Source organism: Astatotilapia calliptera, chromosome 11 (assembly GCF_964374335.1).
Source record: "Astatotilapia calliptera chromosome 11, fAstCal68.1, whole genome shotgun sequence".
NCBI classification, from domain to species: Eukaryota; Metazoa; Chordata; class Actinopteri; order Cichliformes; family Cichlidae; genus Astatotilapia; species Astatotilapia calliptera.
The window spans coordinates 27,696,820-27,724,586 of NC_137432.1; the positions used below are offsets into that span (position 1 = coordinate 27,696,820).

At 42.3% G+C, this 27,767-nt stretch overlaps 1 protein-coding gene across 1 annotated transcript in view; it reads left to right on the forward strand.

Annotated features, from left to right (window-relative positions):
* The first annotated feature begins 230 nt into the window (after nt 1–230).
* grik3 (glutamate ionotropic receptor kainate type subunit 3) overlaps nt 231–27,767 on the forward strand; it is a 130,146-nt gene continuing 102,609 nt past the window's right edge. Inside the window, exon 1 of the mRNA XM_026185792.2 lies at nt 231–1,080. Coding sequence (XP_026041577.1) covers nt 966–1,080 — 115 coding nt within the window. The 5' untranslated portion in view covers nt 231–965. The remainder of the gene's footprint in view (nt 1,081–27,767) is intronic.

The window sequence follows — 27,767 nt, forward strand, 5'->3', positions numbered from 1 at the left end:
AGTGTCTGAAAAAAGACAAGAAGCTCCAACAACAACAGATCGCAATGAGACAAACCCAAAAATACTGTATAATAAAAATGAGAAGATATTAAGAATACCATAATGTACGTGTACACAGCATTTGGGACAAGCAGTGAATCAAGTGATCATTCGGATCCCTCTCACCTCCATAAAACACTTCTTGGACATAGTTGACAACTATGCGCAAGGACGCGTGCCTCTAGTGGCACCGTGGAAGGAGGCTCGTCAGACGCACGCTGATGCACAGCTTTCAGCACTACCTTTCCATCCAGCACAAACTGGAAGATTTGTAAAATCAACACTGTTTAACGGGGGTCCCTTTGAGCAGATTGGACGTTCTTCGATAACCAGCCCTGTGCAATCACCGTGCGCAACTGGAGCGGAGCGTCACGGAGCTGCTTTCCTCCACTGTGTTCTGAACTGTTAGCGTTAATGGAATGAAAGACTGGAGTGACTAAACTCCAACAAGCATTTTATTTCGTGCCACTTAAGTGTATTGAAAATCCTCTGCGCTTTTTCTCTGTTTGGCTTTCGGACGGCAGAATCGTCCGAGACGACCCAAAGTTCCGCAGGCGCAGTTCTCCTCTTCAACAGAGGTGTTGGAGTCCGGCTCGGCTGTTGCCGTGGTACTTGCCAGCAGACAGATAGCATCGTCGGTAGGAGGGGATAAAGAGACTCCTGCAAGCTAATTGTTGCAGCCTGCGTTCGCAGGTGTTTCGCTGATCTGCTTGTGAGGGACTGGCGGCTTCATCCTGATCGGGTCGCTTTTAGACTTGTGAGAAACAGAAAAAAAGAAACCCCGGGAGAATGTTGCACCAAGTACAATGAGCGCTGATTTGTCGCAGACTCCAAAATCCATATATGCTCCGTCGAATTCAGTTTTGATGAGCAATTTTGACTCGTCTTTGGAATTTTAAAAAAGTGGATCCCGCGACTTTACAACCATGCGAAATACTTGGCTGTTCCCCCGGAGTGCGATTAGGGATTACTGGACATCGCTGATTGCATGTCTCTTTTGGATTCAGTACTCTTACGGGATGCCTCATGTTATTCGAATAGGTAAGTTGTCCACGGTTACATTTGCACACACACGTTTGTACTCTAACCCTGAAAGTTGATGCCTATTCAGTGCATTTCAGCGTTCCGCTTTCTCCGCGACAGCAAATAGTTTTTGTAGTAAATAAACAGTCGCTTTCATTTACCGCTCTCCACAGCCGGGTCGGATGTAAATATTAGATTTACTTATACGACGTGCAAATGGTAAGCAACAAGAGAGAAGTGCATTAAAGCGCACGCTGCCAGTAATATCGAGAAACACTCGGAAACCATGCAATGAAATATTGTGGGTTAGTGTGACCTCTATGCACCCTGCTTTGTCTGTTACATTTGCTACAGCCAGCATGTTGAGTCACCAGCTAAATAAGGCTCATTGCCATGCCTTCTGGAAGTAAGTTTTTAAAGACAGTCTGTCAAATTAAAGAACATAGTTATAAATCAGAAAAAACAAGCTCCATCCAAAAGTTTAATATCGTCTTATATAATATATTAAGGGGACAAGGATGTTCCCACAATATCAGTCAAATCACAGAGTAACACGCTTACTATATATAAACAGTAGCATTTTCAGGTAAATCTTGGTTACTTCATTTATCTACACCGACGGACCCTAAAAAAATGAAGCCAGGTGTCTGGTGGCTTTGTCTTTTTCTCATCACTCACAGTGGAACAATGTGCGAATTGTCATCCGGAGCTGGCAATGCGCTGAAACGTTTTGCGCGGCCAAGAGACAGAAACAGAATGAAGATCAATACGTTTTTTTTGTCACAAGGCAAATCGTTTTTGACATTTGGCAGAGTGCAGTGCAGGACAATTACTCAAAATGGCACTGGTCCACATTAACATACCATTACAACAGCCTGAGTACAGGGAGTGAGAGCATCTTCCAGCTGTAAATGATGGGCGAAAGTGGAATAATGTTACAAACAGGGATAGCCCATGTGTTACACAGTAACAGCGGGTGAATTGCCTTAATAAACCAGTTGTCTCTTTCTATGACATATCTACAAATCATCAACATCCCACAGTGATTTTGTAATTCATAATTCCTGGCGAGCACTGTGGGTGGTCCCTGAAAAGCTACATTTAAAATAAAGTTATCAGACTCCAACATGAAGATGTATAGCAGCAGTTTATTGCACAATAACCTTGAGTGAACGCTGTTGACCTTCTGCATATTTAATGTGCTTTTTGAATTAAAGCCAAAGAAACACGATGCATACACTCAAGATGTGTGGAATAATGTTTACTGCTGAACATAATATGAAGATATCGGGCAGGCCTGTGTACCTGTGATTGACTACAGTGTTGTGAGGAGCCATGACTCCTGACATCACACTTTATGGACTTTGGTGATGTATTAGAAACTGCATAAATCCTCAGGCTCGCTTTCTTCTGCTCTAACCTGAAATTTTTTGGTTAAAGGGCATTTTTCCCTCTTATTGCTTTATCTATTTACTTATTTTTATCTTGACAGCAGCTCAATTGAAGACCCGAAATAGACTTGACAGCCTTTTATTTTTAAAAATGTCAAAGTGCTGACAAATTTACCCTGAAATGTGCTACAGTCCTACTATTGCTTTTTATAGAATCTATCATAGCTTCCAGTGCAGGATCAGTTTAGTTGCATGTTTTTTTTATGTTTCATAAGAGTAGAGACATACAGGAAATTGAGAATTTACCCGAATGCCAAAAATAGGGGAAGAAAAAAATCGAAAGGCTCATCTCTCTATAGGATCTTTTAAAACTGAATTTGTATGCATGATAGCTATGTGTGTATTCATGTAATTTGTTTACCTTACAGACAAATATTTGAAAGGTAAAGAAAAGAAAATATATCTCACCATATTTACATTGTGTAATTTTATTCATCATAGTAGCTGGAGTGTATGCAGCCTGCGTGTATTATTGTAAACATACCGCATTGTTCTCGGGGACAGAATGTTGGGTATTGTACAGAACAATTTATTTAGGAATGAGCGTTTTTTTTTTTAGAGCTGATGTGCAGCAGACCTGTTTTCCCTGTTTTTTCCTCTCTTTTTTTGCAATTTGATACTTGGTTTGGAAGTCTGTGCACGCACTCTGTGTCACAGCCACTCCACTAAAACCAACAGAGGGCTCTCTTATAGTCAGTGCAGGGTAGCTAATGTTGCTCCTCAACACTGGTTACCAACATAAGCGAACCAGTGAAATTCATCGAGGTGGGCGGTGGTATTTGAGCATGATACTCTCTGTCTGTGCTGTGTCTGCTCTTGGTTAGGTGGCCTGCAGTTCTCCAAGTACACCATCTGGGTAATGGTGGGCATCCAAGGTAGAGTTGTTGCCATTGATTTTAGTGCTTTTACAGTGCATTGCTCTAAGTTGAGGCCAGATGGTCGCTCCGTCTCATTCAGCAGCTTCTATTTGTTGGAGGGAATAAAAGACTACTCCTCCTGTATTTGTCCTCTTACATGCTGTGCTCCTCTTTAGTCTCCCTCTGCTTGCTTTTCATAATTCTTTTTCTCTTTCTGACGTGTTTTGCAATCTCTCATCTCATCTAGGGACCATTTCAGTTGATGATGCAATGTTTTTATAATAAAGACAAAAGTGCTCGAGGATGCGAGTGCAGTATTTTTTTCCGCCTCGCTCCAAAGATAATGTGCGTCCTTAGATAATTTGCATGTTTGCCAACATGGAAAAAGATGGTATACAAATGATTTTATTGGATATAGTAGCAGCTCTTTATGCCTTATTCTGTAGCCCGAGTGCGCGGCATTCTGTCTGCAATTTGCTAATGCTCTACACACACTGCTTTCTTCCCAAGACAGGGATTTGAAAATGTGTTCAGATGAAAATATATTCATAGCGTTCTTGAATTATAATATATCTACCAGTGAAGCATACAGTAATGACAGATTAATATACGTTGTCTCTTTCATCTGCGGATTGATGAAACTAATTTATCATTTGTTGTCTCTTTTTTTCTCTCACTGAGGTTATTCACTGCCTGACAGGGATTTATTGAATAATCAATTACTTTATCTACCTAATACTTAAAGCACTTAATCAGTGTCAGTTAATCAATCTCTTTCATGATTTCGTGTTGATTTCATTTCCTCGGCTCCACAACACCTGGTCACATGCATTTTTCACTTAGGTTTCCTAAAATGCTTTGGGCAGGCAAGACTCCAAATTTAATTATTGCCTGGGAAACAGCCCTGACATTAAAGCTCCGCAGCACTTGAAGCTGTATGCAATGTGACCACTCCGAAACTTGAGTGGGATAAATCGGGTTTGTGGTCACCACTTTTGGTTGAATTCTCCAAACACAGAGCCACTTCAATTTCTTGTCGTTATCCCTGCACCAGCAGCAGAGAGAGACTGAGAAGTTTTCATGTGATTAACTCTTCTAGCGAGCTATAGAGTGTGCAGTCTCCTCTCGCACGCTCCCTGAGATCCTTTTTCGCTTGGGGTCTGTGTAAATGTCTCATCTGAAATGACTCAGACATATTTCAAGAGAGCGCAGAAAACCGTAATGGCACTTTGCAATTCTACTTTTAACAAAGTCAAATCCAAAAGAAGGGCTTGTATCGAGAATTACCCAAAGGAGTGTTGCAGAGAATTAAAAAGTGTTTGGTAATGAAAAAGAACAATAAGGAGATATTGCATCAAAATATGTATCAAATTAAGATGGCCATCAGTTGCTGAGTGGGAATGAATATTTCATTTTCATCTAAATTTAATCCCTCCCTAGACGCAGAGAGAGGGAGGAAGCAGGGAATAAGTAGCCTGCTGGCGGAGACTTGGGGCTGGGAGTTGTTGTGGTGAATATGAACAAAGGCTTGTAGAGGTCACAGAAGAATTGGATACAGAGAGTAGCTTCTTTGATGTGTAATTCCATTATCTGTTAGTGAAAGCAGAGATTGAAATGGGAGGAATACAGCGGTTGTTTTACCTGCAGTAACACACACCCCTTCATCCGCTTGTATAAACATGGATGGATAAACGGACTGCAAAAGAAATAGCAGAGGCCTATTTTCAGTGTCTTACACTCCCGGGCATCTGTATCTTAGCTTACACACACGTGCGCGAACGCACGGACACACACCATATAAACCCATATTCTATCCACAACATTTTCTAAAACATATGTCTGGTCTCACTGGGGCTCTTGTACACAATCCAATTCCATTCTCTCTGTCAGCACACTCGTGGCTCATCATTAGCTTCAATCTCGCTGATGAGAAACGGCAGATGTTCGTTTTGTTGAGCAGAGTACCCGTTTCTGAACGTGCTGCCTTCTCTTCGCGTCTGTGATCCTGTTTCACCGCTTTAGAAGGAAACATGCTTCCACAAACAAACATGTGCTCCAAGCGTGCCGTAATCTCTCTCTTCTGACATGCAGAGCACGTTTTTAAGAGAAGTCATTGACGGCAGTAATCATGTATTAAACATACAGCACGAGTTCAAGTCAGAGAATATTTGGTAAATGGTATGTGTGTGTGATTTTATGTCAAAGACAAGGTGCAACGAATGCATAATGCTACGAAATGTGTTCACAGTGTGTATTCTGATCACATTAACAAGAGTGAACTGCAAAGGAAGTGCAGGTACTTAGCCCTATGTTCAGTCACACACAGTAATGATCATCCAATAATCCAAGCCACTAGGGGCTAATAGAGTGGATCTACCAAACAGTAAGATAATCCTGTGACACAGCAGGGCCCTATCTAGCCCCAGCTAGCTTAGCCTAGCTGCTGCTCACACACCAGATGGTGTTTTCATATCATACTACAAAGTGGGTGCTCCACAGTGAAAAGTCTGCTGCAAGCATATGCTTCTGCCTATTGAAATAAATAAGCCGGCGAGTTCCTTATGGCTATAAATTTCCTCATTTTTATTCAAAATGTGTCGCAAACACTTAAATGTTATATGTGTGTTTGATGTTAACTTGCAGTTTAATGTTAAAAATCACTGGTTGTCATTTGTAATCTTTTATGGATAAAACATAGGGGTCAGTGCACCCGAATTACCAAAAAGCTAACAAATAAAAAAAAAGATTCTTATTTATCGCTGGATTATTTCTGGATTAAAATATTAGAATGATGTACTGTAAAATGTAAATTATACTTGAAGAAAAAAAAGCAAAAGGAAGAAAAAGATGTGCCGCTCGCCTACAGTTTAAGGGTATAACAAGCAAACGGTGACCTTGTATTCTTACACTGAATTATAAAGATTATGTGACGACCATATAAATATTCCTGTTAGTGTATAATATCAGGCTACTTCCCAGAATAATTTCCCATTAGGGAATAAATGTCATCTCTTATAAATTTTACACAGCTTCTCAGGTTTGTTGTAGTTCAATAGTAGCTTTTCTCGATATGTAGCACCTAAGAATAGTCGGGAACCTCTGATGTCAGTGTCTTTCTTAGCTTACTGCTAAACTCTACTATCCATACCAGCATGGCAGTTGTGTTGGCAGGTGCGTTGCGTAACTGTTACGCTGAAACTTACACCTATCTAACCACTTTATTGCTGAAAGCAGCAACTTGATTAACCCTGTCGGCATGCACTTCACATTGGCTACATGGATTTAATGGTACTTCTTACTACACACTCGAGCTGATCATTTCCCGCAACGCTGCACCTACGTAGCACAGGGGTTAGACTGAGGCGTAGTGATACAAGAGCATCATTACAAGTCAGGTTTCTGCTGCTCTCATCAGCTAATGTAGGGATCTTGAACTGGTACTTTGAAGCACTCACCTTCAGGGGCTGCCCTGCCCCCCCCTGTTAATTTGGATGATAAACCTTTTTAAAAACTCATCACTGAACTCTGTGTCGAGGTGTCAATCAAAGAGAATAACTTGACTGATTTTTTTCCTTCAATTTGCCTGATTTCGCCTGTGGGCTCCTCGGGGACTCAATGTCACTGTAGCACGATGTGTGCTTTTTGGACTTGACAGTGTTTTGAAATTCATGGCATGTCAATGTTGGCTATTTCCTTGTGAATGTTTCTGTACCAAGGCAATGAATTAAATTTCATGCTCTAGCCATTTGTCTTTATTATGTGCCCTTGTCCTTTCCATTTGACTCTTCAATCTCAGCCCTCCTCGGGGCTCTGCTGGAAAAAGTCGAATAACAACATCAAAACTGTTTGAGAAGAGAGCTTGATCACAGGGCATTTCACTTTCAGGGTCATGCTGGTAATAAAACATAGTTAATTAGAATGATCTTGTTGGAGGTAATTCGGTGATTATTTTTTTTTATATTTCAGCACGGGGAGCAATTTGTCTTCACTGTTCCAGACAGACTATATATGTTTGCAAGCCACGCACACGCCATAGGCACACAAAATACTGCAGGAGGCGGAGGAAAGGGAAAAAGAATGAGGGTGGCTACATAGATGAAGCTAGGGGACTCTTATTTAGCTGGTTAATTAGCTTGAACCTTTTGATCCCAATTTTAAAACTCACCACATTGCAATGCTGGCTTCTTTTGTGTGCTGCCCCAAGCCAGATAAAACGCAGCTTTATTCTTGTGCCTTTTTAACACCAAGGCTTTCACCAGAGCTGTATTAGCTTTGCTTTCCCTTCCTCCAAGAGCGTCATCCTTATCTGTTCCCAGACGCTCTGTGTAAAACCTGGTCACCTCTGACACCTCAGTTACATACAGTTATGCACACGTATTGCAATAACAAGACCTTTTCTTCCCGCAGCTTTAAAGCAATCAGAATTTGACAGTGGAGGTATCAGCCACATTGCACAGGTTTAAATCCTATTTGACTTGGGCTAAGGACAATGAATGGAGGGTGACACTGTTTCATTCTGCCCTTTTAATCAAGCTCTCATTGTTATAGGTGCACTGCAAATGTCAGGTCTTGGTTGTGTGATTCCCTCAAATTGCTGTTCCATGACTGTAGGGAGACGTGAGTGCACGAGCACATGTTTAGGAGGGGGAGAGAGTGAGAGAAAAAGAGGAAGTGTGAGTGTGTGCATGACAAGGGGATGTATAAGGGGAGCTGGCATAGAGTCCCTGGAGCGTAGGGGTAGAGCAGGAGTTACTAATCAACTGTGAGAGAGCAGGCTAGAGAAGACTCACCCTCTATTTCCCCCCAGAGAGAAAGTGAAGGAACAGATAAGACAAACCTCTTCAGGCCAAAAACACTACAAATGAATGGCTATCACCAAAAATATCTTCGGGGGGGGGCAGAAATCCTTTCCTTCACACTCTGCCTCACACATCTGTTTTCACCCCTTTCCTTTTCATCCCAGCAATAACAAATGCGAGGACTACCACTACAACTGCATAAGACTCAGGGGTTACCTCGCTAGCCCCTCTACTCATCCCTCCACTGATGGATAGCCAGGAGGTTGGAAGCCAATGTCGATTTAGTTAACACAGCCAATACCCAGAAGATTCCACACAGCACTCGCACTGCGTGCAGGCGAGACAATCTGGGATAGTCTGTCCTCCGTCTCAGCAAGTGTTTTACCGGCTGCCGATCTACTGTCCAGGTCGCCCCTGGAGAACAGTGTGGTTAACCGCAAAAATGTTCCCCTGTGACTCATCTGAAGACAGCTTGTCTGCATGTGACCAACCTCAGATATATGGAATGAGACAGAGATTATCATTGACAGGAAAGAGAATGAGAGACTGTGGGTGTTTTGAGGCTGGCAGGACGTTTTAGGAAAGCTATTAGTGATGCTTGTATGAATTGCAGCTTTTAATGTAAAGCCAAAAAAAACCCTAGCAACTATCTGTCCCTGAGGGTTTTTTTTTATACCCTTTTAGATGAGGTTTGAGAAGTACAGATGGCTGTCATAGTAACCACTTAGTTGGCGATCTAGATTGATTAGTGTAGATTATAGCTTGTGATTAAGCAGCAGGTTTTTTGTTCAAATCAATTCTCTATCACAGAGAGTTAATGAAGAATTAGGCTTCTGATTGTTCCTAAATCATGTTTTTCAGTTTCAAGTGCTTCTGTTTTTAGCCTCAAATATTGTTTTCCTCTCTTCAGTGTTGCTGTTGCACTGTCATTGCATCCGCAGTCAGTGTTATTTATATCAGGTTAAGAAGTTTGTTGATGTTTTTTGATGTTGATGTTGCAGCATCTTCTAACTACAGGACATTCCACTTTTTGCTTTAAGAAATTTCATCTGCTTTTGCCCCCCTAAACTTTCCTGCTTAGTGGTTACAGTGTTTAAGAAAATGCTGCTTAATATCCCATCCGAATCCTCAATGTCAGAGTTATGTTTTGACTCGTATAGAGAAATAAAACAGAATTAGTTCAGTGAAAGATTTCTAATTTCTGAATAAAATCAGACAAACTGCCAGCTATGTTCCTAATTGCTTTTCACCAAGACTGAATATAATACCATGGAATTTGCCTGCTCCAAAATAATCTGCAATCAGGAAGCATTATCTGGTTTGATGAAAAGGATCAATTGAAGTAATGCTGCAATAATCATATGCAAATTTAATGAGGCATCTGCAGTGTATTAGTCTGATTATTTTCACTGCTAAAGCAAACAATGCATGTCCTTCTTGCCTGCCATTTTAGTCAGAAATGGCATAAAAACATTAGCGCTGAATAAGATTAGCAGTTTTTAAAGCACAGTTACAATTTCTATTTACTATGTAAAATGTTGCATTTGCCTCTATGTGTTTGCTAAAAATGGCATCAATCCTCAATTAAATGTTGCTTGTAATTTTAGTCCATGGCATCTACATGTAAGTGGACTTGGAGAAGAAAAAAAGAACAATTTACTTTAATAACATGTCTAGGGTTACAAATCTAAGCTTACAAATTTAAACTGTAACACTGTTTAGAAATGTCAATGTTACAAATGTCTTGTAAAGTCTATTCTAATATCACAAACCGTAGGGACGTGGGAATGATGGCAATAAAGATATGCAACTATGATGAGGCTTTTATGTCTCTTGCCTTCCTTTTCTTTTAATTCCTGACAAATACGTATATAAATAATTTTTGTTTAAACAGCCAAACTGCGATTGCAGACATTTGCCTCTCCCATTTACACCAATATGTTTTTTCAGCTATATTGTTGCTAATAATTTTCAGAAGATTGACCACATTAAAAAAATAATTGGCTGCATGCTGGCATCAGAGATTTAATGTTCAGTTAATATCCTGCTCAGCCTCTGTCTGCACTGCTCACATATGGAGCGTATTGTCTGCCAGAGTGACAATTCTTTTAAATGTGGTCAGGTCCATTTAAATTAAATAAATCGATTTAAAATGTGCTAGTTCCTTCTTGTCAAATGTGCATATTCCGACATATATGAAAATTTGAGATTAGATGGAAAATTGTGTGTTATTTTCTATCGGGACCTGGTGCAGCACAATCCACAGGTTTATATTATCTACTAGTCTGTAACATAGCTTGAGCTCCTCATCAATATTCTAACTAAGCACAGTCAGAGGCGACAGGATGAGCGTGCGTGTGCGCCAATGATTTTTTGAGTGGTGGCTATTAGTGAAGGGAAGCCTCTCCAGCCACTGTTAATCTTGAAACAGGACAGGAGGAGCTATTACCTCCAATTATGTGGTGTGGTGAATTTTACAAGTGCGAGTCCCATCTAGCTGTACGACAGGGCTCCAGTTTTTTGTTTTAATTACACATACCATAGTTAAAGGGACCCCAGTCTTCCCCTTTTCTGGTCCTCTTTCTTGTCTTCTTCTTTCCCTCATCTTCTCGTCCTTATGAAAAGATTAAAATTACCACTTAAATCTTGTTCTTTTTAAGGTGGGTAAAATAAAGCTTATAAGTCGCATTCATCGCTTCACTTCTCTTTTTCACCAGACAAAAACTTTAACATATGCTCATTGTGGTAATTCCTTGCCAGAGTAAAATGAGAACTCCCTTCTCTCACCTTTTTGACCCGTACACCTTCTGTCTCCTTAGCACACTGTATTACAAGACTTGCATTTCAATTTGCAAGCCCAATCATCAGGATCTTATAAACCTGCTGGTTGGAAAGCAATTGAGCCTCATTCAATCTGCTCCCTTCGTGTTTCCAATCCATTCATGATTTTTTAAAGATATTAAATGGCTTGAAAAAAATCTCTTGCAGAACCAAAAGTTTCTTGGTCTTTCGTTTCTTTTGTCTTTTTTCCTAACCGTTGATTGCACCCTCCAGCCACCTTTGCTTCCATCCAGTACTTCCCTGGTCATCTGTGCACCTTGATTTGAGAGTCGAAGGTTTGGGGTGGGGGTGGAACTAACATGGAAATAAGCTGGTGATTGCCTTCCTTCCAATGTGGTGATGGAGGGCTTGAGTGATCGTGCCCCTTGAGCCCCTCCTTGGTGGCTGATTAGCTGTGGAGCCCTGGAGATCCAGAGTGACACACTGGCTCATCAGACTCTACTCAGCTTGTCAGGGACCACCTTGATTACATGGTGCTTCATAATTGTTCCTCATTTGGCTTCAGTGTCCAGTGTGGTGCAAGCTCATCATCATATGAGAGAATGCACCATATGAAGCTTGACATTTCTTATTGCTGGTCAAAGAAGAAAAAGTTCAAAAAAATGCCATCCAGCCAGGACATATGTGTTGCTAACATACGACAATGTTCTTTAGGGCTTTGACTGCATTGTCTCAGAGTCCTGATCTCTCAGTTACAAAAGATAATCAATGGAAAATGAAAAGTCTATCCAGATGCCGGTAAAAATAAAGCATTGTTATTCTAACTGATGCAAGGTTGCACTACACTGCAATCGCAGAAGAGGTTTATGTGAAGGAGTGCTTGCTCCAGATACTGGTCCCTTTCTGCCAACACCAGCGATGGCAAATGGGCCTGGTGTAATGTCTTTTTTAGTAAGGCAATTGAAAAAGAAGAGAGTCATCATGGCATTTATAATCACTGAGTTGGTAGACATGATTGAAAGTTAAAGCAGTCAGAACTGAGAACTCGAAGGACTCTGACCCGGGTTATTGATTCATATGGCTTATGTGGGTGAACTGCCCGAGGTGTGAAACTCATCAAATCATAGACTGTATTAATTATTTTTATGTTCTGGCATTAGCCTCAGGTGACACTTGAATTCCTTAAAGTTGAGAGTTATGCCCACGCAACAGCAATCAAGCTGTAATTCCTTGGCCAAGTCTAGTATGAAGCATGTGCAGGGCATAGTTCACAATCCTGATGGCCTGAGGAAAAGAGCTTTTTCTTTGAGCGTAGAAGCAGATAGTCTGTCGCTGTGGTTTATAATCCTACTAGTTGCGGCTCTGTAGCGTCAAGAGTGCAGATGCAATGGTACACTCCACTTGGCTGAACAAACTACTTTCTCCATGATCTTAGGCAGAGCAGTTTGATTGATTTTGCTGGCATTCAGTAAGAAGTTGTTGACCTTGCATCACAGTGTTATGTCCCCCATCTCTTCCAGGCCTACCTAGAATTGTTGGTAATCCTGCCAATCAAAACTGTGTTAACTTGAGAATGGATTCTGAGCTGATCCTGCCGCAACATTTATCGGTGTACAAATATTGCAGCAAAAGAGCAAGTAGATAACTTTGGGGGCCACCTGTTTTAAGGCATTTGGAGGTGTTGTATATTTTCTGATAGTATTAGAAAAGGGTATATTTTAACCCAAACCATGATCTTCAAATACTTTCTGTACTCAACCCTAAGTACTTGTGCCTAATTGAGATAAAAAAAATTGTAAAATGTCAATTAAATGTTGAAATTGTCCCAGTTAAGGCAGGAAGTCCAGTCTACTGGTGTAAAGGGGGGTGTTTTTGTGCTACAAGTGCTGCTATCTCACCCTCCTCGTAACAGACTTTTTTATCATTTTAAAGTGGAAGTTATGTTGTTTGATTAAATAACAAGATATGGTTCAGAAAAAATAGCATGGTAATACTCAAAAGATCATTTGTTCAGAGGACTTATGGTTAACCCCAGGCCCATTAATGGGCTGTTGCATGCTTTGGTTGCTGAACCGAAAGATTAGACTTTACATATTCGTCTTAAGCTAAACATTGCATCCCATGCATCAGACAGCTCTGTTACTCTGGTTATGCTTTCAGCTCCCTCGGACCCTTGCTCTGCCTCTGGGGACAGACACAGCAGGACTGCTGTGTTCCCACATTGCGAGTTTTGATTCAGCAGATAGCTGGCATGACCTCCAGTCACTCAGCCCACTCAACCAAGATACATGAAATGACATATCCGTTGTTTTGGCTCCTGGAAGCTATTGTCCATGTTCAAGTCACAAATGGCAATTAAAGCTGCAAGCAGCGTTATGAGGGCCCTCGCACCCCCGGCACGTCGAGCCACTGCCAACAACTCAAACCGGCACGTCCGATGTGATGTCACATTGATGGATTTCATGCTTTTAATCACCAGCTAACATTTCATCTTATTCAACCAGGATTATAGTCATGCCACTAGGTGGCGCTCTAACCATTATTGACAAATAGCATAACAAACATTTCCAAGCTCGAGTCTCATCACACCTGCGACCTTTGGGAGAGATTGGACATTGTGTTTTTTAGTGACAGCAGATTACTGCTTTTTGCGAGTGATTGAAACTCTACGTGCCGCCATGACCACCCCGTTTCCCTGAACGGAAAAAGCTTCGCAATTTAACATCACAAAGGTCTTTAGATTCTACACACTGAAGAATCCTTCAATATGATGAAATCCCTTGGAGGAGTTCGTCAAAGTATGAGGCCTGAAAAGGGGGGAAAATGTCATCAAAATTACACATTAATTTTAAAATGGCTGACTTCCTGTTGGATTTGGGATATTGCTCCAAGAGACTTTTTTGTACATCTTGATATCTCCTATAAGCTTACCAGGTTTCAGAATCATACATAGAACACAGAGCAGGGGCTGTGGTTTTGAAATATTGTAGGGGGCGCTGTGGAGCCATTTCGCGCTATTCAATGAAAATGATCACATGCCAACAAAGCCTTCATCCATTTGGAGGTGTGTGCCAAATTTCAAGCCTCTATAAACTTGCCAAGACCCTCAAAAGCCACTTCATCTTTCATGTTGAACAGCATTGCCACCAGGGTGCGCCGTTCAGTTTAAAGTCACAATTTTTGCACTGAAGCATCACGAGGGACTGATGGTGATATTCACCGCTTTTGAGGTGGCCAAGATGAACCTGTGAAAATCAGTACAACAAAATTAAAGCCATGACATTTCCTGTTGCCACTAGGTGGCGCTGTCCGTATTTCCGACAATGGGCACATCAATCTGTTCAGGGCGGGTCTGACATCATGCCTGTAAAGTCTGGTACTGATCAGACTGGATTTCATTGAGTTATACTAATTTGTTTCTTCATGGCGTGACATCAAAGTTCGCCATGCTGCTGGGGTCACACCCTTTCGCGAAAACTCACAGTTTTCACTGTAACCCAAGACCAACTCGTTAAGGCTTTCCTGGAGAAATTTGAGGCTGCAGATGTCACCCATCACTATACTGTACCCCAAAGTGTAAAACATGACATTTCCTGTTCCCACTAGGTGGCGCTGTCCTTGATGTCAAATATGGCAGTTGAAATATGTTCAGGGGTGGAGCCTTATCATATGTGTGCTCTTTGGTCCAGATCGGAACATGTATGACAGAATGAGAGGCAATAAGATTTTCATGGCGAGTCATCGAAATTCGCCATGGCACCACGGCCTCATAGTATTGTGAAAACTCAAAAGCTCCGCAATTTAACATGGCACAAGGGTGTAGTTGACACTGTCCAAATTTGAAGCTTATAGGACCAAATCCCAAGGAGGAGTTCGTTAAAGTTCGAGGCATGGAAATGGCAAAATTAGAGCCAAAATGTCACCTTCTCTTCCAAATGGCGGACTTCCTGTTGGGTTTGCGTCAATGGGCCCACAGACTTTTTTGTTCGTCTTGGCATGATACACATGTGTGCCAAATTTCATACGTGTAGCTCAAACGATGTGGTCGTAGGGCTGCATTTAACAAGGCATAGGTGGCGCTGTAGAGCCATTTCCCAGTGCTCATAAGTAAAACCATTAAAATACAAAATTTTTCACCAGACCTGGCATGTGTGCAAAATTTCATGAGTTTTTGAGCATGTTTAGGCCCTCAAAAAGGCCCTTGTTTGGGGTGAATAATAATAATAATAATAATAATAATAATAATTAAAGCTGCAAGCAGCGTTATGAGGGCCCTCGCACCCCCGGCACGTCGAGCCAAGCCCAACACCTAAAACCAGCACCTCCGATCTGATGTCACATTGATGGAATTCATGCATTTAACCACCAGCTAACATTTCAACTCATTCATTCATGATTAGTTAGTCGTTCCACTAGGTGGCGCTCTAACCATTATGTACAAATGGCATAACAAACATTTCCGAGCTCGAGTCTCATCACGCCTGCGACCTTTGGGAGAGATTGGATATTGTGTTTTTGAGTGACAGCAGATTACTGCTTTTTGGCGAGTGATTCAAACTCTAAGTGCCGCCATAACCACCCCGTTTCCCTGGACGTAAAAAGCTTCGCAATTTAAAATCACAAAGGTCTTTAGATTCCACACACTGGAGAATGGTTCAATATGATGAAATCCCTTGGAGGAGTTCGTCAAAGTATGAAGCCTGAAAAGAAGAGAAAATGTCGCCAAAATTGCACATTAATTTTAAAATGGCTGACTTCCTGTTGGATTTGGGATATTGCTCCAAGAGACGTTTTTGTACATCTTGATATCTCCTATAAGCCTACCAGGTTTCAGATTCATACATAAAACACAGAGCTGGGGCTGTGGTTTTGAAATTTTGTAGGGGGCGCTGTGGAGCCATTTTGCGCTATTCAATGAAAATGATCACATAACAACAAAGCCTTAAGCACAATGGAGGAGTGCGCCAAATTTCAAGCCTCTATAAACTTTCCAAGCCCCTCAAAAGCCACTTCATTTTTCATGGTGAACAGCGTTGCCACCAGGGTGCGCCGTTCAGTTTAAAGTCACAATTTTTGCACTAAAGCATCATCAAGGACTGATGGTGATATTCACCGCTTTTGAGGTGGCCACTATGAACCTGTGAAAATCAGTACAACAAAGTGTAAGACATGACATTTCCTCTTCCCACTAGGTGGCGCTCTTCATATTCCTGACAATGGGCACATCAATCTGTTCAGGGCGGGTGTGACATCATGCCTGTAAAGTCTGGTACTAATCAGACTGGATTTCATTGAGTTATACTAATTTGTTTCTTCATGGCGTGACATCAAAGTTCGCCATGCTGCTGGGGTCACACCCTTTCACGAAAAGTCACAGTTTTCACTGTAACCCAAGACCAACTCCTTAAGGCTTTCCTGGAGAAATTTGAGGCTGCAGATGTCACCCATCACTATACTGTACCCCAAAGTGTAAAACATGACATTTCCTGTTCCCACTAGGTGGCGCTGTCCTTGATGTCAAATATGGCAGTTGAAATATGTTCAGGGGTGGAGCCTTATCATATGTGTTCACTTTGGTCCAGATCGGAACATGTATGACAGAATGAGAGGCAATAAGATTTTCATGGCGAGTCATCGAAATTCGCCATGGCGCCACGGCCTCATAGTATTGTGAAAACTCAAAAGCTCCGCAATTTAACATGGCACAAGGGTGTAGTTGACACTGTCCAAATTTGAAGGTTATGAAATGAAACCCCAAGGAGGAGTTCGCAAAAGTTCGAGGCATGGAAATGGCAAAATTAGAGCCAAAATGTCACCTTCTCTTCCAAATGGCGGACTTCCTGTTGGGTTTGCGTCAATGGGCCCACTGACTTTTTTGTTCGTCTTGGCATGATACACATGTGTGCCAAATTTCATACATGTAGCTGAAACGATGTGGTCGTAGGGCTGCATTTAACAAGGCATAGGTGGCGCTGTAGAGCCATTTCCCAGTGCTCATATGTAAAACCATTAAAATACAAAATTTTTCACCAGACCTGGCATGTGTGCAAAATTTCATGAGTTTTTGAGCATGTTTAGGCCCTCAAAAAGGCCCTTGTTTGGGGTGAATAATAATAATAATAATAATTAAAGCTGCAAGCAGCGTTATGAGGGCCCTCGCACCCCCGGCGCGTCGAGCCACGCCCAACACCTAAAACCAGCACGTCCGATGTGATGTCACATTGATGGAATTCATGCATTTAACCACCAGCTAACATTTCAACTCATTCATTTATGATTAGTTAGTCGTTCCACTAGGTGGCGCTCTAACCATTATGTACAAATGGCATAACAAACACTTCCAAGCTCGAGTCTCATCACACCTGAGACGTTTGGGAGAGATTGGACATTGTGTTTTTGACTGACAGCAGATTACTGCTTTTTGGCGAGTGATTCAAACTCTAAGTGCCGCCATAACCACCCCGTTTCCCTGGACGTAAAAAGCTTCGCAATTTAACATCACAAAGGTCTTTAGATTCCACAAACTGCAGATCGGTCCAATCTGATGAAATCCCTTGGAGGAGTTCGTCAAAGTACGGTGCCTGAAAAGATGGGAAAATGTCACAAAAATTACACATTAACTTTAAAATGGCTGACTTCCTGTTGGATTTGGGATATTGCTCCATGAGACTTTTTTGTACATCTTAAGATCTTCCATAAGCTTACCAAGTTTCAGACTCATAGATAAAACACAGAGCAGGGGCTGTGGTTTTGAAATTTTGTAGGGGGCGCTGTGGAGCCACTTCGCGCTATTCAATGAAAATGATCAAATGCCAACAAAGCGTTCATCCATTTGGAGGTGTGTGCCAAATTTCAAGCCTCTATAAACTTGCCAAGACCCTCAAAAGCCACTTCATCTTTCATGTTGAACAGCGTTGCCACCAGGGTGCGCCGTTCAGTTTAAAGTCACAATTTTTGCACTGAAGCATCACGAGGGACTGATGGTGATATTCACTGCTTTTGAGGTGGCCAAGATGAACCTGTGAAAATCAGTACAACAAAATTAAAGCCATGACATTTCCTGTTGCCACTAGGTGGCGCTGTCCGTATTTCCGACAATGGGCACATCAATCTGTTCAGGGCGGGTCTGACATCATGCCTGTAAAGTCTGGTACTGATCAGACTGGATTTCATTGAGTTATACTAATTTGTTTCTTCATGGCGTGACATCAAAGTTCGCCATGCTGCTGGGGTCACACCCTTTCACGAAAAGTCACAGTTTTCACTGTAACCCAAGACCAACTCCTTAAGGCTTTCCTGGAGAAATTTGAGGCTGCAGATGTCACCCATCACTATACTGTACCCCAAAGTGTAAAACATGACATTTCCTGTTCCCACTAGGTGGCGCTGTTCTTGATGTCAAATATGGCAGTTGAAATATGTTCAGGGGTGGAGCCTTATCATATGTGTGCTCTTTGGTCCAGATCGGAACATGTATGACAGAATGAGAGGCAATAAGATTTTCATGGCGAGTCATCGAAATTCGCCATGGCGCCACGGCCTCATAGTATTGTGAAAACTCAAAAGCTCCGCAATTTAACATGGCACAAGGGTGTAGTTGACACTGACCAAATTTGAAGGTTATGAAATCAAACCCCAAGGAGGAGTTCGTTAAAGTTCGAGGCATGGAAACGGTAAAATCAGAGCCAAAATGTCACCTTCAATCCAAAATGGCGGACTTCCTGTTGGGTTTAGGACATTGCCATAATAGACTTTTTTGTTCGACTCTGAACGTTATATAGGTGTACCGACTTTCAAACGTGTAGGTCATACCCATACCGGGGGCTCGCGTTTTTCATTTTTCTAGGTGGCGCTCTAGAGCTAATTTTCCCTGGCCATGTCTGGGAACATTAAAATACGTAAATTTTCACCAGACCTGACGCGTGTGCAAAATTTCATGAGTTTTCGAACATGTTTAGGCCCTCAAAAGGCCAATTCATTTGCCGGAATAATAATAATAATAATAATAATAATAATAAACAGAGCAATTACAATAGGGCCTTCGCACTGTCAGTGCTCGGGCCCTAATTAAAGCTGCAAGCAGCGTTATGAGGGCCCTCGCACCCCCGGCGCGTCGAGCCACGCCCAACACCTAAAACCAGCACGTCCGATCTGATGTCACATTGATGGAATTCATGCATTTAACCACCAGCTAACATTTCAACTCATTCATTCATGATTAGTTAGTCGTTCCACTAGGTGGCGCTCTAACCATTATGTACAAATGGCATAACAAACACTTCCAAGCTCGAGTCTCATCACACCTGAGACGTTTGGGAGAGATTGGACATTGTGTTTTTGAGTGACAGCAGATTACTGCTTTTTGGCGAGTGATTCAAACTCTACGTGCCGCCATAACCACCCCGTTTCCCTGGACGTAAAAAGCTTCGCAATTTAACAACACAAAGGTCTATGGATTCCACACACTGAAGAATAGTGCAATCTGATGAAATCCCTTGGAGGAGTTCGTCAAAGAACGATGCCTGAAAAGAGGGGAAAATGTTGCCAAAATTGCACATTAATTTTAAAATGGCTGACTTCCTGTTGGATTTGGGATATTGCTCCAAGAGACTTTTTTGTACATCTTGATATCTCCTATAAGCTTACCAGGTTTCAGACTCATACATAAAACACAGAGCAGGGGCTGTGGTTTTGAAATTTTGTAGGGGGCGCTGCAGAGCCATTTTGCCCTATTCAATGAAAATGATCACATGACAACAAAGCCTTCATCCATTTGGAGGTGTGGGCCAAATTTAAAGCCTCTATAAACTTTCCAAGCCCCTCAAAAGCCACTTCATCTTTCATGGTGGACCGCGTTGCCACCAGGGTGCGCCGTTCAGTTTAAAGTCACAATTTTTGCACTGAAGCATCACGAGGGACTGATGGTGATATTCACCGCTTTTGAGGTGGCCACGATGAACCTGTAAAAATCAGTACAACAAAATTAAAGCCATGACATTTCCTGTTGCCAGTAGGTGGCGCTGTGCGTATTTCCGACAATGGGCACATCAATTTGTTCAGGGCGGGTCTGATATCATGCCTGTAAAGTCTGGTACTAATCAGACTGGATTTCATGGAGTTATACTAATTTGTTTCTTCATGGCGTGATATCAAAGTTCGCCATGCTGCTGGGGTCACACCCTTTCGCGAAAACTCACAGTTTTCACTGTAACCCAAGACCAACTCCTTAAGGCTTTCCTGGAGAAATTTGAGGCTGCAGATGTCACCCATCACTATACTGTACCCCAAAGTGTAAAACATGACATTTCCTGTTCCCACTAGGTGGCGCTGTCCTTGAGGTCAAATATGGCAGTTGAAATATGTTCAGGGGTGGAGCCTTATCATATGTGTTCACTTTGGTCAAGATCAGAAAATGTATGACAAAATGAGAGGCAATAAGATTTTCATGGCGAGTCATCGAAATTCGCCATGGCGCCACGGCCTCATAGTATTGTGAAAACTCAAAAGCTCCGCAATTTAACATGGCACAAGGGTGTAGTTGACACTGTCCAAATTTGAAGCTTATAGGACCAAATCCCAAGGAGGAGTTCGTTAAAGTGCGAGGCATGGAAACGGTAAAATCAGACCCAAAATGTCACCTTCAATCCAAAATGGCGGACTTCCTGTTGGGTTTGCGTCAATGGGCCCACAGACTTTTTTGTTCGTCTTGGCATGATACACATGTGTGCCAAATTTCATACATGTAGCTCAAACGATGTGGTCGTAGGGCTGCATTTAACAAGGCATAGGTGGCGCTGTAGAGCCATTTCCCAGTGCTCATATGTAAAACCATTAAAATACAAAATTTTTCACCAGACCTGGCATGTGTGCAAAATTTCATGAGTTTTTGAGCATGTTTAGGCCCTCAAAAAGGCCCTTGTTTCGCCTGAATAATAATAATAATAATAATAATAATAATTAAAGCTGCAAGCAGCGTTATGAGGGCCCTCGCACCCCATCGCGTCGAGCCACGCCCAACACCTACAACCAGCACCTCCGATCTGATGTCACATTGATGGAATTCATGCATTTAACCACCAGCTAACATTTCATCTCATTCAATCATCATTATAGTCGTCCCACTAGGTGGCGCTCTAACCATTACTGACAAATGGCATAACAAACATTTCCTAGCTCGTGTCTCATCACGCCTGCGACCTTTGGGAGAGTTTGGACATTTTGATTTTGAGTGACAGCAGATTACTGCTTTTTGGCGAGTGATTCAAACTCTAAGTGCCGCCATGACAACCTCGTTTCCCTGAACGTAAAAAGCTTCGCAATTTAACATCACAAAGGTCTTTAGATTCCACACACTGGAGATTGGTTCAATATGATGAAATCCCTTGGAGGAGTTCGTCAAAGAACGGTGCCTGGAAAGAGGGGAAAATGTTGCCAAAATTACACATTAATTTTAAAATGGCTGACTTCCTGTTGTATTTGGGATATTGCTCCAAGAGACTTTTTTGTACATCTTGATATCTCCTATAATCTTACCAGGTTTCAGACTCATACATAAAACACAGAGCTGGGGCTGTGGTTTTGAAATTTTGTAGGGGGCGCTGTGGAGCCATTTTGGGATATTCAATGAAAATGATCACATAACAACAAAGCCTTAAGCACATTGGAGGTGTGGGCCAAATTTCAAGACTTTTTAAACTTTCCAAGCCCCTCAAAAACCACTTCATTTTTCATGGTGAACAGCGTTGCCACCAGGGTGCGCCGTTCAGTATAAAGTCACAATTTTTGCACTGCAGCATCATGAAGGACTGATGGTGACATTCACCGCTTTTGAGGTATCCACAATGAACCTGTGAAAATCAGTACAACAAAGTGTAAGACATGACATTTCCTGTTCCCACTAGGTGGCGCTCTTCATATTCCTGACAATGGGCACATCAATTTGTTCAGGGCGGCTCTGATATCATGCCTGTAAAGTCTGGTACTAATCAGACTGGATTTCATGGAGTTATACTAATTTGTTTCTTCATGGCGAGATATCAAAGTTCGCCATGCTGCTGAGGTCACACCATTTCGTGAAAAGTCACAGTTTTCACTGTACCCCAAGACCAACTCCTTACGCCTTTCCTGGAGAAATTTGAGGCTGCAGATGTCACCCATCACAATACTGTACCCCAAAGTGTAAAACATGACATTTCCTGTTCCCACTAGGTGGCGCTGTCGCTGACGTCAAATATGGAAGTTGAAATATGTTCAGGGCTGGAGCCTTATCATATGTGTGCTCTTTGGTCCAGATCGGAACATGTATGACAGAATGAGAGGCAATAAGATTTTCATGGCGAGTCATCGAAATTCGCCATGGCGCCACGGCCTCATAGTATTGTGAAAACTCAAAAGCTCCGCAATTTAACATGGCACAAGGGTGTAGTTGACACTGTCCAAATTTGAAGTTTATAGGACCAAATCCCAAGGAGGAGTTCGTTAAAGTACAAGGCATGGAAATGGTAAAATCAGACCCAAAATCTCACCTTCAATCCAAAATGGCGGACTTCCTGTTGGGTTTAGGACATTGCCATAATAGACTTTTTTGTTCGACTCTGAACGTTATATAGGTGTACCGACTTTCAAACGTGTAGGTCATACCCATACCGGGGGCTCGCGTTTTTCATTTTTCTAGGTGGCGCTACTGAGCTAATTTTCCCTGGCCATGTCTGGGAACATTAAAATACGTAAATTTTCACCAGACCTGACGCGTGTGCAAAATTTCATGAGTTTTCGAGCATGTTTAGGCCCTCAAACGGCCAATTCATTTGCCGGAATAATAATAATAATAATAATAATTAAAGCTGCAAGCAGCGTTATGAGGGCCCTCGCACCCCATCGCGTCGAGCCACGCCCAACACCTACAACCAGCACCTCCGATCTGATGTCACATTGATGGAATTCATGCATTTAACCACCAGCTAACATTTCATCTCATTCAATCATCATTATAGTCGTCCCACTAGGTGGCGCTCTAACCATTACTGACAAATGGCATAACAAACACTTCCAAGCTCGAGTCTCATCACACCTGAGACTTTTGGGAGAGATTGGACATTGTGTTTTTGAGTGACAGCAGATTACAGCGTTTTGGCGAGTGATTGAAACTCTACGTGCCGCCATAACCACCCCGTTTCCCTGGACGTAAAAAGCTTCGCAATTTAACATCACAAAGGTCTTTAGATTCCACACACTGGAGAATGGTTCAATATGATGAAATCCCTTGGAGGAGTTCGTCAAAGTATGAAGCCTGAAAAGAGGAGAAAATGTCGCCAAAATTGCACATTAATTTTAAAATGGCTGACTTCCTGTTGGATTTGGGATATTGCTCCAAGAGACTTTTTTGTACATCTTGATATCTCCTATAAGCCTACCAGGTTTCAGATTCATACATAAAACACAGAGCTGGGGCTGTGGTTTTGAAATATTGTAGGGGGCGCTGTGGAGCCATTTTGGGATATTCAATGAAAATGATCACATAACAACAAAGACTTCGTCACATTGGAGGTGTGTGCCAAATTTCAAGCCTCTATAAACTTTCCAAGCCCCTCAAAAGCCACTTCATCTTTCATCGTGAACAGCGTTGCCACCAGGGTGCGCCGTTCAGTTTAAAGTCACAATTTTTGCACTGAAGCATCACGAGGGACTGATGGTGATATTCACCGCTTTTGAGGTGGCCACGATGAACCTGTGAAAATCAGTACAACAAAATTAAAGCCATGACATTTCCTGTTGCCACTAGGTGGCGCTGTCCGTATTTCCGACAATGGGCACATCAATCTGTTCAGGGCGGGTCTGACATCATGCCTGTAAAGTCTGGTACTGATCAGACTGGATTTCATTGAGTTATACTAATTTGTTTCTTCATGGCGTGACATCAAAGTTCGCCATGCCGCTGGGGTCACACCCTTTTGCGAAAACTCACAGTTTTCACTGTAACCCAAGACCAACTCCTTAAGGCTTTCCTGGAGAAATTTGAGGCTGCAGATGTCACCCATCACTATACTGTACCCCAAAGTGTAAAACATGACATTTCCTGTTCCCACTAGGTGGCGCTGTCCTTGATGTCAAATATGGCAGTTGAAATATGTTCAGGGGTGGAGCCTTATCATATGTGTGCTCTTTGGTCCAGATCGGAACATGTATGACAGAATGAGAGGCAATAAGATTTTCATGGCGAGTCATCGAAATTCGCCATGGCGCCACGGCCTCATAGTATTGTGAAAACTCAAAAGCTCCGCAATTTAACATGGCACAAGGGTGTAGTTGACACTGTCCAAATTTGAAGCTTATAGGACCAAATGCCAAGGAGGAGTTCGTTAAAGTTCGAGGCATGGAAATGGCAAAATTAGAGACAAAATGTCACCTTCTCTTCCAAATGGCGGACTTCCTGTTGGGTTTGCGTCAATGGGCCCACTGACTTTTTTGTTCGTCTTGGCATGATACACATGTGTGCCAAATTTCATACATGTAGCTCAAACGATGTGGTCGTAGGGCTGCATTTAACAAGGCATAGGTGGCGCCGTAGAGCCATTTCCCAGTGCTCATATGTAAAACCATTAAAATACAAAATTTTTCACCAGACCTGGCATGTGTGCAAAATTTCATGAGTTTTTGAGCATGTTTAGGCCCTCAAAAAGGCCCTTGTTTGGGGTGAATAATAATAATAATAATAATTAAAGCTGCAAGCAGCGTTATGAGGGCCCTCGCACCCCCGGCGCGTCGAGCCACGCCCAACACCTAAAACCAGCGCGTCCGATCTGATGTCACATTGATGGAATTCATGCATTTAACCATCAGCTAACATTTAAACTCATTCATTCATGATTAGTTAGTCGTTCCACTAGGTGGCGCTCTAACCATTATGTACAAATGGCATAACAAACATTTCCGAGCTCGAGTCTCATCACGCCTATGAGCTTTGGGAGAGATTGGACATTGTGTCTTTGAGTGACAGCAGATTACTGCTTTTTGGCGAGTGATTCAAACTCCACGTGCCGCCATGACAACCCCGTTTCCCTGAACGTAAAAACCTTCGCAATTTAACATCACAAAGGTCTTTAGATTCCTCACACTGGAGATTGAACCAATCTGATGAAATCCTTTGGAGGAGTTCGTCAAAGAAGGGTGCCTGGAAAGAGGGCAAAATGTTGCCAAAATTGCACATTCATTTTTAAATGGCTGACTTCCTGTTGGATTTGGGATATTGCTCCAAGAGACTTTTTTGTACATCTTGATATCTCCTATAAGCTTACCAGGTTTCAGACTCATACATAAAACACAGAGCAGGGGCTGTGGTTTTGAAAGTTTGTAGGGGGCGCTGTGGAGCCACTTCGCACTATTTAATGAAAATGATCACATGACAACAAAGCCTTCATCCATTTGGAGGTGTGTGCTAAATTTAAAGCCTCTATATTCTTTCCAAGCCCCTCAAAAGCCACTTCATCTTTCATGTTGAACAGCGTTGCCACCAGGGTGCGCCGTTCAGTTTAAAGTCACAATTTTTGCACTGAAGCATCACGAGGGACTGATGGGGATATTCACCGCTTTTGAGGTGGCCACGATGAACCTGTGAAAATCAGTACAACAAAATTAAAGCCATGACATTTCCTGTTGCCACTAGGTGGCGCTGTCCGTATTTCCGACAATGGGCACATCAATCTGTTCAGGGCGGGTCTGACATCATGCCTGTAAAGTCTGGTACTGATCAGACTGGATTTCATTGAGTTATACTAATTTGTTTCTTCATGGCGTGACATCAAAGTTCGCCATGCTGCTGGGGTCACACCCTTTCGCGAAAACTCACAGTTTTCACTGTAACCCAAGACCAACTCCTTAAGGCTTTCCTGGAGAAATTTGAGGCTGCAGATGTCACCCATCACTATACTGTACCCCAAAGTGTAAAACATGACATTTCCTGTTCCCACTAGGTGGCGCTGTCCTTGATGTCAAATATGGCAGTTGAAATATGTTCAGGGGTGGAGCCTTATCATATGTGTTCACTTTGGTCAAGGTCAGAAAATGTATGACAAAATGAGAGGCAATAAGATTTCCATGGCGAGTCATCGAAATTCGCCATGGCGCCACGGCCTCATAGTATTGTGAAAACTCAAAAGCTCCGCAATTTAACATGGCACAAGGGTGTAGTTGACACTGTCCAAATTTGAAGGTTATGAAATGAAACCCCAAGGAGGAGTTCGCAAAAGTTCGAGGCATGGAAATGGCAAAATTAGAGCCAAAATGTCACCTTCTCTTCCAAATGGCGGACTTCCTGTTGGGTTTGCGTCAATGGGCCCACAGACTTTTTTGTTCGTCTTGGCATGATACACATGTGTGCCAAATTTCATACATGTAGCTCAAACGATGTGGTCGTAGGGCTGCATTTAACAAGGCATAGGTGGCGCTGTAGAGCCATTTCCCAGTGCTCATATGTAAAACCATTAAAATACAAAATTTTTCACCAGACCTGGCATGTGTGCAAAATTTCATGAGTTTTTGAGCATGTTTAGGCCCTCAAAAAGGCCCTTGTTTGGGGTGAATAATAATAATAATAATAATAATAATAATAATAATAATAATAATAATAATAATAATAATAATAAGAAACGGAGCAGATACAATAGGGCCTTCGCACTCTCGGTGCTCGGGCCCTAATAATAAGAAACGGAGCAGATACAATAGGGCCTTCGCACTCTCAGTGCTCGGGCCCTAATTAAAGCTGCAAGCAGCGTTATGAGGGCCCTCGCACCCCCGGCGCGTCGAGCCACGCCCAACACCTAAAACCAGCACGTCCGATCTGATGTCACATTGATGGAATTCATGCATTTAACCACCAGCTAACATTTCAACTCATTCATTCATGATTAGCTAGTCGTTCCACTAGGTGGCACTCTAACCATTATGTACAAATGGCATAACAAACATTTCCGAACTCGAGTCTCATTATGCCTGCGACCTTTGGGTGAGATTGGACATTGTGTTTTTGAGTAACAGCAGATTACTGCGTTTTGGCGAGTGATTGAGAGTCTACGTGCCGCCATAACCACCCCGTTTCACTGAACGTAAAAAGCTTCGCAATTTAACAACACAAAGGTCTTTGGATTCCACACACTGAAGAATAGTGCAATATGATGAAATCCCTTGGAGGAGTTCGTCAAAGAACGATGCCTGAAAAGAGGGGAAAATGTTGCCAAAATTGCACATTAATTTTAAAATGGCTGACTTCCTGTTGGATTTGGGATATTGCTCCAAGAGACTTTTTTGTACATCTTGATATCTCCTATAAGCTTACCAGGTTTCAGACTCATACATAAAACACAGAGCAGGGGCTGTGATTTTGAAATTTTTTAGGGGGCGCTGTGGAGCCATTTTGGGATATTCAATGAAAATGATCACATAACAACAAAGCCTTATCCACATTGGAGGTGTGCGCCAAATTTCAAGACTTTTTAAACTTTCCAAGCCCCTCAAAAGCCACTTCATCTTTCATGGTGAACCGCGTTGCCACCAGGGTGCGGCGTTCAGTTTAAAGTCACAATTTTTGCACTGAAGCATCACAAGGGACTGATGGTGATATTCACCGCTTTTGAGGTGGCCACGATGAACCTGTGAAAATCAGTACAACAAAATTAAAGCCATGACATTTCCTGTTCCCACTAGGTGGCGCTGTCCGTATTCCCGACAATGGGCACATCAATCTGTTCAGGGCGGGTCTGACATCATGCCTGTAAAGTCTGGTACTGATCAGGCTGGATTTCATTGAGTTATACTAATTTGTT